Source organism: Thamnophis elegans, chromosome 8, assembly GCF_009769535.1.
Source record: "Thamnophis elegans isolate rThaEle1 chromosome 8, rThaEle1.pri, whole genome shotgun sequence".
Taxonomy (NCBI): Eukaryota; Metazoa; Chordata; class Lepidosauria; order Squamata; family Colubridae; genus Thamnophis; species Thamnophis elegans.
Window position 1 is genome coordinate 71188617 of NC_045548.1, and position 15012 is coordinate 71203628.

The window sequence follows — 15012 nt, forward strand, 5'->3', positions numbered from 1 at the left end:
GTCCAAAGGCATCTCCATGGTCATGTGGCCGGCATGACTAAATGCGAAAGGCGCACGGAACGCTGTTCCCTTCCCACCAAAAATGGTCCCTATTTTTCTACTTGCATTTTTTACGTGCTTTCGAATTGCTAGGTTGGCAGAAGCTGGGACAAGTAACGGGAGCTCACTCCGTTACGCGGAGCTAGGGATTCGAACCGCCAAACTGCCGACCTTTTCTGATTGGCAAGCTCAGTGTCTTAGCCACTGAGCCACCTAGACTAGATTATAAAATCTTCTAGCAAGACTCAGTGGCTTTGAGTTTTAACAGAATTACAGAGTTGGAAGCAGTGGTGGGTTTCAAAAAAAAATTTAGAACCTAATCTGAAGGTGTGGCCTGCTTTGTGAGAGTGGCTTGCCGGCCATGTGACCAGGTGGGAGTGGCTTGCCAGCCATGTGACTGGGTGGGCATGGCCAACTTGTAAAAGGTGGTGAAACTCACTTAACAACACTCTTGCTTAACAACCAAAATGTTGGCTCAGAAACTCTGGCATTTGAAGCACGCAAGTCTTAAAGCTGTCAAGTTACAAGGCCCTTGTACCCCTAACCCTTTAGAGAGAAAAAACCCCAGGGGTGTTCAAACTTGACAGCTTTAAGACTTGTGGACTTCAACTCCCAGAATTCCTCCTCTTGCTCTTTATCTTGATGATGTGCGGATGGGCAGGGGGGAGGGAGGAAGCTGGAACCGGTTCTAAACGGCACTGTAGCTTTATGGAACCTCTTCTATAGAAGAAGTTAAAACTGGCAGGAACCCACCCCTGGTTGGAAGGGACCTTGGAGATCTTCTAGTCCAACCTCCTGCTCAGGCAGGAAACCCTATATTATTTCAGACAAGAAATCTCTTCTTAAAAACCTCTAGTGTCGGAGCCCTCACAACCTCTGGAGGCAAGTGCTTCCACTGATTAATTGTTCCGTCAGGAAATTACTCCTTAGTTCTAGATTGCTTCTCTCCTTGATTAGTTTCCATCCATTGTTCCTTGTCTGGCCTTTGTGCGCTTTGGAGAATAGCTCGACTCCCTCTTCTTTGTGGCAGCCCCTTAGGTAGAAGTCTGTAGAGATTCTCAGTCATCCAGGTTATGGTTGATCCACAAGTGCCTTTTTTATTTTTTATTTTTTGCTTGCCCAACTGGACTTCCTTGCTTTTGTTTGAAGATGTCTTGCTTCTCATCCAAGAAGCTTCTTCAGCTCTGACAGGATAGTGGGGAATGGAAGCGTAGGAAGTTAAAACCCATCCCTCTCCCAGAAAAAAATGAAATATCCTAGGAAATATTGAAGAGGCAGAATATTTCCCTGGATGTGAAAGGGAAGAAACATGTTTTAAAAAGACAGAGTAGCTCCCTGCAGCTTCCTGCCCCCACTCACTTTGTCAAGATGTCCAAGCCAGTCCCTTTACATAATAAAGAGTTCTCCCCTTCAGCTCCAGGGCAATGGAATTAAGGCATGATAATATTGGCCCTTTACCCAACTCTCCACATGGCATCTGAGAACTCAACCAAACCTGCATTCAAAACGCAGCCTAGAGAGTTGCCCCTGCATGCGCCCATGGGAGTCCGACAACCAATCAGAATACAAGCTCAAGATCAAAGGCCAGAGAGGGCATAAAACCAGGGACTCAGCATCTCAGCCCTTCCTTCTCTCCTTCTCCACCAACATTGAAGCATGTGACCACCTTTTCTGTTCAGGACTGAAGCCATGTGGTCCTGTCCACCATTAAAAGCATCTTTCCAAGCAGCCTCCATGTCTCCAGTGCCTTTTCCCCCACCTGGAGCCGAACCCAGAAGGACATTTCTTTCATCAGAAGGATTTGTATTCCTTGCAGACATTTGCATCCTTTTAGAGGATCGTTGAAGCACTTGGAGGTTTATCTGTGTCTTCAGGGTCACAAGGCTCCCGGTTGCCCAAGTGCTTCTGGACTTCCTTGTTTATTCTAAATAATATAAATCCTTCCATTCCCCCACTATTGTGTCAGAGATGAAGTAGCTTCTTGGATGAGAATCGAAACGTCTTCAAAGAAAAAAGAAGAAAGCCCAGTTGCCTCCTGAAAAACGACCTTTGGGTCAACCATGACCTGGATGACTGAGAATCTCTACAGACTTGGCTTCATTGCATCCCACTCTGAGCCACTTTGGGAGAGATGAGTGGCCGTATAAATTGGACAAATACATTGGACAAATTAAAACTAATTAAACTCATTTAAGGGAAGGAACCCTGTCCAAGTTGCTTTGGCAGAACGAGTATGTCAGAGTATGAATGTTCATAGACTGGAATAGACATGGCAACAGGTCAGCCAATGGGGACTGTTTGGATAGACATGGTAACAGGTCAACCAATGGGGACTGTTTGGATAGACATGGTAACAGGTCAGCCAATGGGGAATATTTCGATAGACCTGGTAACAGATCAGCCAATGGGGACTGTTTGGATATACCTGGCAACAGGTTAGCCAATGGGGACTGTTTGGATAGTCATGGTAACAGGTCAGCCAATGGGGACTGTTTGGATAGTCATGGTAACAGGTCAGCCAATGGGGACTGTTTGGATAGACATGGTAACAGGTCAGCCAATGAGGACTGTTTGGATAGACATGGCAACAGGTCAGCCAATGGGGACTGTTTAGATAGACATGATAACAGGTCAGCCAATGGGGAACTGTTTGGAGAGACCTGGCAACAGGTCAGCCAATGGGGACTGTTTGGATAGACATGGCAATAGGTCAGCCAATGAGGGCTGCTTGGAAACTGAAACAGTATTTGCTGTGTAAACAACAAGGAGACAGCAAGGAGCCTGGGCTTGGCTTAGCTCAACTGTTCTGTACTAAAAGCTGAAGTCTATGCCGAGCTCTGAAATGAAACTGAAACTGTTCTCTCCTCTGCCTGTGTTTGCTTATACTCTCTTCCACGTTGGAAGAATCAGCTTTTGGTATTGTTTATTTATTTCACGTGTTATATTATATATAAAGAGAAGTGATTGAATCCTGCTGAATCAGTTACCTGTGTGTGCTGGTTCTGGATGGGATTGCTGCTACAAACTCTAACAGAGAGTATCAACAATAACTCTGCAATGAGCCCACCGATGCTTACCAAAAGCAACAGCCAATATCCAGACGCTTTTTCGTATTCTCCGAAAGTGGTCAGCACTGCTAAAATCAGGCATCCCAGCACAATCAGAAATCTGGAGGAAGAGAGAAGAGGGGAAACGAAATATCGTCAGGCGTTCTTTCCATCAGCAATTCTCTAAAAGGGTTGGTGCAGAAGGGGGAAAGAAAGGGAGTGCTTTTATCCTGACGGGAAGGTTGTTGTTAATCCAAAGATCTGACAACGTCCCAGAAAATACAGGTAGTCCTCGACTTACGACTACAATTGAGCCCAAAAATTCTGTTGCTAAGCGAGACAGTTGCTTAAAAAAATGTTGCCCTATTTTACGACTTCTTTGGTCACAGTTGTTAAGTGAATCACTGCAGTTGTTAGGTTAGTAACCCGGCTGTTAAATGAATCTTGGTTGACTTTGCTTGTCAAAAGGTCGCAAAAGGGAATCATGTGACACCCCCTCCCCCAGGGCACTGCAGTTGTCATAAATACGAATCAATTGCCAAGCATCTGAATTTTGGTCATGTGGCCCTGAAGATGCTGCAATGGTGGTGTGAAAAATGGTTGTAAGTCACTTTTTCCAGTGGCGTTGTAACTTCAAACAGTCACTAACTGAACTTGTTGTAAGTCAAGGACTATCTGTATGCATAGTCCTAATTTTACAACCTTTCGTTTAATGACTGTTTGAAGTTACAACCATGTTTTCCCGAAAATAAGGACCAGGTCTTGTATTAATTTTTACGCCAAAAGATGCACTAGGGCCTATTTTCAAGTAGAATAGAATAGAATAACAGAGTTGGAAGGGACCTTGGAGGTCTTCTAATCCAACCCCCTGCTCAGGCAGGAAACCCCACATCACTTCAGACAAATGGTTATCCAACCTCTTCTTAAAAATCTCCAGTGTTGGAGAATTCACAACTTCTGGAGGTAAGCTGTTCCACTGATTAATTGTTCTAAATGTCAGGAAATTCCTCCTCAGTTCTAAGTTGCTTCTCTCTTTGATTAGTTGCCACCCATTGCTTCTTGTTCTACCCTCAGGTGCCTTGGAAAATAGTTTGACTCCCTCTTCTTTGTGGCAATGCCTGACATATTGGAAGGCTGCTATCATCTCTCCCTTAGTCCTTCTTTCTATTAAACTAGACATATCCAGTTCCTGCAACCGTTCTTCATATGTTTTAGTCTCCAGTCCCCTAATCTTCTTTGTTGCTCTTCTCTGCACTCTTTCCAGAGTCTCCACATCTTTTCTACATTGTGGCGACCAAAACTGAATGCCGTATACCAAGTGTGGCCTTACCAAGGCATTAAAAAGTGGTATTAACACTTCAGGTGATGTCTTACTTTCAGGGAAATACTGATACTGGGGTTTATTTTGGGGGTAGGGCTTATATTAAGGACATCCTGAAAAATCATGCTAGGGTTTATTTTCCAGTTGGGTCCTATTTTCAGGGAAACAGGATATAGTGTTGGAAAATGTGATTTATGACCGATCGTGGCCTTTATGATCCTCGTAGCATCTCTACTGTCACACGATTGTACGCTCGGCAACTGGTGCCCATTTATGATGGCTGCAGCCTCCTGGGGGTCATGGGATCATCATTTGCCACTTTCTAATGAGCAGAGTCAAAGGGGGAACTGGCGGGGAAGGTTGCAAATCACAATCGTGTCTTGCTTAACCACCACAGCAAAAGAGATCATAAAATAACATCGAGTCTTAGGGTGCCTTGCTTAACAATCATGCCAGGTAATGATGAATTTTCCAATCCCAATTGTGGTCGTATGTTGAGGGCCACTTGTAGTTAGTGAATAGCATAGAGCCGAGGTGGCGCAGTGGTTAAATGCAGCACTGCAGGCTACTTGAGCTGACTGCAGTTCTGCAGTTCGGCTGTTCAAAACTCACCAGCTCAAGGTTGACTCAGCCTTCCATCCTTTCGAGGTGGGTGAAATGAGGACCCAGACTGTGGGGGCGATATGCTGACTCTGTAAACTGCTTAGAGAGGGCTGAAAGCCCTATGAAGCGGTATATAAGTCTAACTGCTATTGCTATTGCTATTGGAAGGGACCTTGGAGGTCTTCTAGTCCAGTCCCCTGCTCAAGCAGGAGACTCCATACCCGTGATGGCGAACCTATGGCACGTGTGCCACAGGTGGCACATGGAGCCCTATCTGAGGGCATGTGAGGTGTTGCCCTATGCCAGCTCCAGTGTCTATGCACGCACTGGCCAGCTGATTTTTCAGCTTTCCGGAGAGCAGGGGAAGCCATTTTTGCCCTCCCCAGGCTTCAGGAAAGCCTCCGGAGCCTGTGGATGGCAAAAAACAGCCCAACGGACCTACTGGAAATCCAGAGGCTTCAGTGAGGCCTGTGCACATGCATCTAGGGGTGTGTGAGCGTGGGGGGCTTATGCGCACATGTGCAGGGGGAGGGCATTGCATTATGGGCATGGGTAGGCACGCACACATGCATACCCTTTTGGTACCTGAGCAGAAAAACATTCGCCATCTCTGCCCTAGATCAAGGGTCGGCAAACTTAAACATTCAAAGAGCCATTTGGACCCGTTTCCCACAGAAAAGAAAACACTGGGAGCCGCAAAGGTCCTAACCAGAAGCCCCCTGTTCAATTCTGGAGCTGACCGGAAGTTCAGTTCCCCCACCATAGAGTCTCCTCCTAGTGCGGCGTCCTTTTTCCTCTACCTGTCATAACCGAAAGCCCTATCAATAGTGGAGACAACTGGAAAACCCTCCCCTTGCCATAGAGTCTTCTCCTAGTGCACTGTGCTTCTCTCCTCCCTCCCCCCCCCGGAAGCTCCTCTCAAAATTGTGGCACCGACCAGTGACGGAGCCGCAGCAGAGGGAGGAAAGAGCCACATGCGGCTCCAGAGCCACAGTTTGCTGACCCCTGCCCTATACCATGCCAGACAAGGGCAGGCAGGATTTAATAAATTAAAAAGAACTATTAAGGTTTCCATGCACGGAAGAGAGGGACACAATACAAAACCAAAAGACCGAAGCATCCTTATGCTGTTTTCTTTTCATTTCATACAGATGCATTTCAAAATAATAATAATTCACTTTAGCCACATGGGGGCAGCAAACATCCATGTTCAGAACAGGCTTATTAGCTGTTGGGTTTTGTCCAAGACCTCTGAAAGTTATTTATTTTTAATGTGATAAAAGCACCCCTATTTATCATATTTAATTTCATTAAATGTGATAAGAGTAGCCTTATTTATCATGTTTAATTTCACATTTAAATGAAATTAAACTGAGTCTGGTCTCAGCCAAAGAAAGTTTTCTAAAAGTCACCACTGTACCGGATAATATTTCAAATAATCTTTTGAAGCTGCTTTTTTAGAGAAGAGCAAACGAGAAATTTTATATTGTTTTTCTTCAAAAAAGAAAAGGGTGAGGAAGGTGTTTCATCCTTTACCTCCCTCTAGGAATAGTTACAAAAGACATTATGAAATATCTTTTAAGACAGAACAGTAAATATATAACAATGAACCTAATAATTTTGCTTTTGGCCAGTGAGGAAAAAATAGTTTGATAAGCTAAAATGGCATGCTATTAGAGGAAATCCAGAGTCTATTAAACTTTGGCTTATGGATTATTTATTTTCTATTTCTTTTTCCCCCGTATATCTATATAACACCTCCCATCTGTTATGGAATCCACATGACATACAGGGAAAGCAAATTGGCCCTTGGCAAAAGATTAATAGATTTTAATAAAGCAATGACTGTTATACAAACTTGGAACTTCCCTCTCTTAGAGAGAACAAAGGTGGATTTCAGAAATAATTCTAATTGTTCTCTCCCTCTCTCTCTCTCTCTCTCTCTCACACACACACACACACAAACACACACAGAGGGAGAGAGGGAGGGAGAAGGGGAAAAGGAGAAGAAGGGAGAAGAAAAGAGAGAGGGAGGGAGAAGGAAAGGGAGAGATGTAGAGGAAGAGGGAAAGGGAGGGAGAGGGAAAAAGGGAGAGGGAGGGGGAGAGAGAGAGAGTTGTGTAGATGAATTTTGTGCTGGCGCTTGTGGTGGCTCTTCATGCTTAGCTCTGTTTTTTTGGAGGCTGCATTGACACTGTCAATCTGTTTATCCTGCTCCAAAGCTTTCATCCGTTTGTCAGTAAGTTCTGTGGCACAACATATCTCAGTTGCTGCTTGTAAACCTAAATTATGTTCCCTCAAAAGGGGGTGGCGTGTGCTTTCACTAGTGATGCCCAGAACTATTTTATCACAATTAAGTTCATCTCTCAGAGAGCCACACTCACAGCTTGCAGCTCTCCCTCCCTCCCTCCCTCCCTCCCTCCCTCCCTCTCTCTCTCTCTCTCTCTCTCTCCCTCTCTCTCACACACACACAGATTTTTGTCATCTGTCCCCTGAAATGTACACAAGGAAGGAGACAGCCTGAATTATACGCCTCCTTTCCAAACATCAAGGTGACACTTTGTCTCCCAACCATGATAGCAGCCATCAAAATTTGCTTTATGGCTTTCGCGAAATTGCTTCGCTGACTAATGGCCAAGACAAGGGGTCATGTTTGATTCATGCGCCATTTCCAAAAATGTCTTCATTAGGTGAACGCTAGAACTTTTTCAGCTCGCGGACAGAGCTTGGCGTAGCCCGCATCCCGTCAATGAGCAAACAAACTATTCGTTGGGAGGAGGTTGTGTGTCTGTGCGTCCCTTTTTGAGTCACTTGCGGTTGAAGGTATGGACAAGTCCCTCCAGTTTTTTGGCAACGGTTTCAAAAGTGTTTTGCCCTTGCCGCCTTCTGGCTCAGAGCCAAGGATTGGCCCAAAGTCACCCAGCAGGTTTCGTGTCTAAAGTGGGACAGAACTTTGCAACATCTGGATTTCTAGTCCAATGTAGTTCTACATTCCGGTGGGTAGGTTCACTCTCTGCACTAAGTTACAAAATGTTTTGCTTTTTTTCTTGGCTAAAAGCTTGAACCTTAATAACTAACCTCTACTTAGTTGTATAAATGTGTGGTGTTATGTATGTGTATCTATGTATGCAGTGGTGGGATCAGGGGTGGGTTTCAACCGGTTCACGGTGGTCCCTGCGAACCGGTTGGTCGCCGAACCCGGAAGTAAGTAACTTCCGGGAACGGCGAAGCCCCCCCCCTCTGCGCCCGTGCGCGCCCGCGCGCGCTCCTTACCCGGTTTTGACTAATTCTGCGCTTCCACGCATGCGCAGGACGCATACAGTGCCTGCGCGATCCTCCAGGAGCAGCTGGAGCATCGCACAGACGCTAGTACGCATGCGTGAGCTGCGCGCATGCACACGCGTGGCGCACGTGTGCGCGAGGACGCCGCACACGTGCGCGAGGACGCCCCCGGCCTCGTTCCAACCGAACCGGTTGGAACAGGGCGAGAAACCCACCCCTGGGTGGGATTCAAATAATTTAACAACCAGTTCTCTGCCCTAATGACCATCTGGGTAGGCGGGGCTCGGTGGTCATGTGACTGGGTGGGCGTGGCCAACTCAAGGTCACTCAGGCTTCGCCTTAGCTGTTACAATGTAATAAGGGTTAACGGGAGAGGCAGTTTCTGTAAGCAGGGCAATAAGGATTAGGCTAGAAACAACACCAGAATGTTTCCTTTCTCTTAATTTATCCTTGCACATTGTAACAGTGGATTTATTACCCTTAGACCAAAAAAAAAAAGCCTTTTATTCTAGTGTTCAGTAAGTGTTCCCATAAGCAATCCATCAGCAACCCAGATAGCAGGACAACCATTTGTACAAAAACCACTATTTTAAAGGAAGCTAGAGCTGAAGACTTTAGCAGAAGCTATCCGTATTCTCCAGAAAAAAATGCTCTGCTTAAACTGCCCAAGGAGCTGCTGATTCCCAAACACCATCACTCTGCTAAGCAAATAATTCCTTCAACACTATCAAAACTATTCACTAAGTCTGCATTACTATTAATCTTCTCATTGTTGCTATCATCCATCTCCTCCCACTTATGACTGCAACTTTTTGGCTTGTATCCTTACGATTTATATTGATTGTTTCCTAGTATGATTTGATTGCTTACTTGCACCCTATGACTAACATTAAGGGTTGTGCCATAGGATTCGTGACGAATGTATCTTGTCTTTTATGTACAATGAGAGCATTTGCACCAAAGGCAAATTCCTTGTGTGTCCAATCACATTTGGCCAATAAAGAATTCTAGTCTAGTCTAGTCTAGTCTAGTCTATATTGTATTCTGTATTGCATTCTATTCTGTATTGTATTGTATGCTATTTTATTGTATTCTGTATTGTATTCTGTTGTATTCTGTTGTATTCTATTCTATTCTATTCTATTCTGTACTGTATTCTATTGTATTCTATTCTGTATTGTATTCTATTGTATGCTATGCTATTCTATTCTATGCTGTATTGTATTCTGTTGTATTCTATTCTGTATTGTATTCTATTGTATTCTGTTATATTCTATTCTATTCTGTATTGTATTCTGATGTATTCTATTCTGTATTGTATTCTATTGTATTCTGTTGTATTCTATTCTATTCTGTATTCTATTCTATTGTATTCTATTCTGTATTGTATTCTATTGTATGCTATGCTATTCTATGCTGTATTGTATTCTGTTGTATTCTATTCTGTATTGTATTCTATTGTATTCTGTTATATTCTATTCTATTCTGTATTGTATTCTATTGTATTCTATTCTGTATTGTATTCTATTGTATGCTATGCTATTCTATTCTATTCTGTATTGTATTCTGATGTATTCTATTCTATTCTGTATTGTATTCTGCTGTATTCTATTCTGTATTGTATTCTGTTGTATTCTATTCTGTATTGTATTCTATTGTATTCTATTCTATTCTGTATTGTATTCTATTCTATTCTGCATTGTATTGTACTGTATTGTATGCTATGCTATTCTATTCTGTATTGTATTCTGTTGTATTCTATTCTGTATTGTATTCTATTGTATTCTATTCTGTATTTTAGTCTGTATTGTATTGTATTGTATTGTATGCTATGCTACGCTATTCTATTCTATTCTGTATTGCATTCTGTATCGTGTTCTATTCCATTCCATTCCATTCTATTTTAAAGGAAGCTAGGACTGAAGACTTTAGCAGAAGCTATCAGCATTCTCCAGAGGAAAAAATAGAAGCTCTGCTTAGTTTCTTGAAACATTGAACTGGGCTGAGCAGCAATGATTTTCAACAGAATATAACCATGCTCCCATTCTTTCAGATGATAGGCTAATATTTCAGACTGTTCCTCCTCCTCCTCCTCCTGTCTTGGCATTTGTTAATGCAGACAGTTTTATCAAACTTCCAGCAGAGAGCATTATTATAACAAGCTGGGCTGCTTTATTTATTATATTGTCCAAATGAGCCATAAAATCAAGCCGGCTCCCCTTAATGGGACATGCAGCTTGGACGGTTAAAATGAAGATACAAACGGCCTGCCTGTGGCCACACCACAATTTTTATGCTGATGAGCGCATCCAGATCTTTACAATTATGTTAAAGGAACATAGAGTAACAGGGTTGGAAGCAGAGGGGTACTCGGCCGGTTTGGATCAGTTCATCCGAACCGGTAGTGGAAATCACAGGTGGCCCCCACACACACACCACGGGTGGGTATGCGCAGTAGGTTAAAAACAAGGTGGTGGCAGTTTGGGGGCATTGCTGGCTGAGTTACTACCTACTCAGCTGAACCAGTCTGAACCTGTAGGAACCTACCTCTGCACTCCACACCCCTGGCTCTATGCCATCCTATTTAGGCACATTTTCAAGCCAAAGCGCATGCGCGGAGGGCCGAGCGCATTCGTGGACGGGGCTCGTGCAAGTGAAGCCAGTGTGCACAAGCTCATATTTGCAAAAAGTAAATGAATACCAACCCCGGACAAGCTCCCCCTATAAAAGCTCGCCACTGTACCCCATTTCTCTGAAGCCCACCCCTAAGAGCAAATATTTCTTCTTTCCTCACAGTGGTCAGGATCTCATTTTGTATTTATTCTTGTGCAACCCTGGCTCGAGTTGGAGCCCAAAATTATTCTTCTGACATATTGAAGGTTGGCATTTTGCTTTGTAGCACACTCACTTCTCTTTCATTCTCTCTTTTTTTAAATTAAAGAAAACTAAAGAGAAATCAGGTGAGACAAGGAGTCTAGTAACCACTTAAAATAAATCCTGGTGTCAGGTGCGGAAGACCTAATCCACCTATAAAGGTTCAATTTAAACATATTTATTGCTAAAAACCTATGCATAAGTGATCCCCTGCTTGGAGCTAGAACTACTTTGTATATAAAAATGGCTCTGTGTGTGTGTGTGTGTGTGTGTGTGTGTGTGTGTGTGTGTGTGTGTGTGTGTTCCAGCGTAACTCTGGAACACCTCAAGCAATTTCAACCAAACTTGATATACAGTTGACTTACTCTATGGAAACAAATACTATGGGGGGTAAGACACCCCTAATACTCCCGAGTTATGTTTTCTGTTACAATACAGCCTGTTGTGCCTTAAAATGGCTTCTACTGTACTGCTGTAAAATGGCTTCTACTGTACAGTGCACTGGAGTTGCCATGGCAATGGCTTAACAGTACTCAACAAGGTGGCTCCTTCCGGTAAGGGGGAAAGATCCAACATTAGAAATTACGTTAAGTCCGGATATTTTCCTCCTATAAATAAATACCCGGGCAATGCCGGGATATCGGCTAGTAAGGAATAAAGGGGAGGCTGGATTTAGTCCGCTCGTTGACTATGTGGGGATTCTAAGCTGATCGCTCTTTTTGCTCCACCTCCAGGTTCAATCATTCCCACTCCTGTAACTGGTATACAAATCCACAATAATCAAGGCCTTAAGAATGAAAGGCTTTTGCTAAGCAGTGAAGGCGATTTTACTGAGAATGAGATGAAATCTGTGAAGGAGAATTTAACCTAACACAGAACAAATGTCATATGTTTTGAAATCCCACACAGTCCTCTGCAGACATGCACACAAAAATTGGTGTACTTGTAATGGTTTGCTCCTAAACTAATAAGGATTCAAGGAACAATTGTATAAATAACTAACCTCAATTCTGCATCAAAGGGATCCACCCATTTCCTAGTTCACAAAAAAGAAGAAGGAAGGGAGGGAGGGAGGGAGGGAGGAAGGAAGGAAGGAAGGAAGGAAGGAAAAGGAAGTAGGGAGGGAGGGAGAAAGAAAGGAAGGAAGGAAGGAAGGAAGGAGGGAAAGAAAGAAAGAAAGAAAGAAAGAAAGAAAGAAAGAAAGAAAGAAAGAAAGAAAGAAAGAAAATGACTTTCAGCATACTTTGGGATATATTGGTCCTAGAGAAAAAAAATAGTTGAGTTGCCAGAATTCTTGTAACCCCAGCCATTTCTTCTCAATAAATCTTGTTAAAGAGAACTGTGCTTTGAAAATAATCACTCTCAGTTTTACGTAGATGCCAAAGTGCTTGCCAATGGTTTTTCATATCCTTAAGACAGGCTACTAACTGCACCCATGTTTCTGTATTTCTCCTCCCCCCCCCCACCCACCCCACTATCTCTCTCTCTCTCTCTCTCTCTCTCTCTCTCTCTCTCTCTCTCTCTCTCGATTTACACTTTTGAAATGTGTTGTTGGAGAAGACGCCTGAGAATGCCTTTGGGCAGCCAAGGAATCGAACAAGAGGAACCCTGAGCAAATCAGTTCTCATGCAAGGCACAAAAGACCAGGCTCAAACTTCATGACATGATAGCAACGTCCCAATATTTGAATCACCAAGAAGAGGAGGTCAACCTATTTTGCAAAGCCCCCGAAGGCAAGGCAAGAAGCCATGGATGGAAACTAATCAAAGAGAGAAGCAACCTAGAACCAAGGAGGAATTTTCTGACAGTTAGAACAAATAATCAGTGGAATAGCTTGCCTTCAGAAGCTATGAGTGCTCCATCACTGTAGGTTTTTTAAGAAGAGAGCGGAGAACTGACTATCTGAAATGGTACAACCATTGGTCGCCCTCTAACACCACTGGAGGACATCGCCAAGTCTCGCTGCTTTAGCAGAGTAAGGAAGATACTCAGAGACAATTCACATCCTGGTCAGTGTCTCTTTGCACTTCTACCATTGGGTAGAAGACATCAAAGTATAGCCAGCCGAACAAATAGGTTTAAAAATAGTTTCCATCCTTGGGCTCTCAGACTTTTAAATACAACCACAATCACTCTTTGCACACGCGGAAACGTATGACTAGTGTTTTCTTTTTCCTTCTTTTTTTGTTTCTGCTATAATTTTGCACCAGTGAGGCTAAAACCAATTTCATTGCATTTATTTTGTACAATGACACTACAGACAGTATTGTCTATACTGCATAAGGTCTCAGGCATGAGCAGGTGGTTGGATTAGAAGACTTCCAAGGTCCCTTCCAACTCCTTTATCCTATTTCGGACACATGGGAAGACATAGGTTTTTAGAGAAGGCTCCAATTCTAATAAAAATAAAAGAGAAGAAAAGAATAACCAATAGCAAGGTGGGTGGATTCAGTAAGAATGCACTGCTGGAAGACTTGAAAGGCCAAGTGACGGAGACATTGTTGTGGAGAAAATCTATGTGATCGTTAATTATGACTTGATCGTGACTTGATGGCACAGAATTTCTTTCCACAAATACGCGGAGGAAGTTGGAAATAGCTCAACGACCTCAATTTGTCTCCGTGATGTCATACCTGTGTGCCATCATAGACTCTTACTTCCATACATAACCAGAAGAACAGCAGCGGGAAAAGAACAGGAAGTGACTCCTTGCAGCCTCCTTTAGAACGGGTGGAAGGACATAAAAATGAATGATTGGTTGGATCATTGAGGGAGATGGGTTTGGTTATCTAGGGAGGAGGTGACTCAGTCAGAGATGTGTCCAAACAATGCTTCATTTTGTTCCACCCGTCAAGGAATGCTCTGGGATGCATTTGTCATTCATAGGAGTCAAAAGTAAGCTCGCACAATGTTTCAGAGATAAAAAGAGAGCAACGCCTTTAATTCTGTGATATATTGGCCGAAGACTCAACATCGGCCTAAGACATCTCAACTCTTCCTCCTAATTTCTGCTAAACATTGATGGGTACGAAGGATACATTTATGCTTCTGAGTTGTACTTGGGTTTGAGACAATTCCTTGGGAAATAAAATTAAAGATTTCCCAGGAACTTTAACAATAATGCTCCCCAAAAAATATTTATTTGCTGGAGAGAATTATCTAGAAACAATACATATCTTCTTGAGTCTTATCATTCCACAGTGCTTTATAACACTCCCTAGGTGGTTTACAACATCAATATATTGCCCCGAACAATCTCATTTTATCGGAAGCATGGAAGGCTGAGTCAGTTTCCAGCTGGTGAGGATCAAACTCCTAACTGTGGGCAGAGTTTACCTCAGGGGTGAAATCCAGCAGGTTCTGACTGGTTCTGGAGAACTGGTAGCGGAAATTTTGAGTAGTTCAGAGAACCGGCAAATGCCACCTTTGGCTGGCCCCAGAGTGGGGTGGGAATGGAGATTTTGCAGTATCCTTCCCCTGCCACACCCACCAAGCCACACCACGCCCACCACGCCACGCCCACAGAACCAGTAGTAAAAAAAAATTGAATTTCACCACTGCTTTGCCTGCAATACTACATTCCAACCACTATGCTGCCATGGCTTCCTCTTTGCCTAGGACAGAGGCTGGCAAACTTAAACACTCAAAGAGCCATTTGGAATCATTTCCCACTGAAAAGAAAACACTGGGAGCCACAAAAACTTTTCCGTGTCTGACTATTTCCTGAGCGGCCACAGAACTAGCATATTTAGTTGAATTAAACATTCTGTTTTCTTCTGAAACTTTCCTTGGATTTAGTCATGGTTGACCTACCAGGGGTCAAAAACCTCAATATATCACATGCCG

At 43.4% G+C, this 15012-nt stretch overlaps 1 protein-coding gene across 1 annotated transcript in view; it reads right to left on the bottom strand.

Moving 5' to 3' along the window:
* Positions 1–15012, bottom strand: part of LOC116511978 (potassium voltage-gated channel subfamily KQT member 3-like) — a 175301-nt gene that overhangs the window by 38427 nt on the left and 121862 nt on the right. The window contains exon 2 of the mRNA XM_032222249.1: positions 3117–3207. Within this exon, the coding sequence (XP_032078140.1) occupies positions 3117–3207 (91 nt within the window). The remainder of the gene's footprint in view (positions 1–3116; positions 3208–15012) is intronic.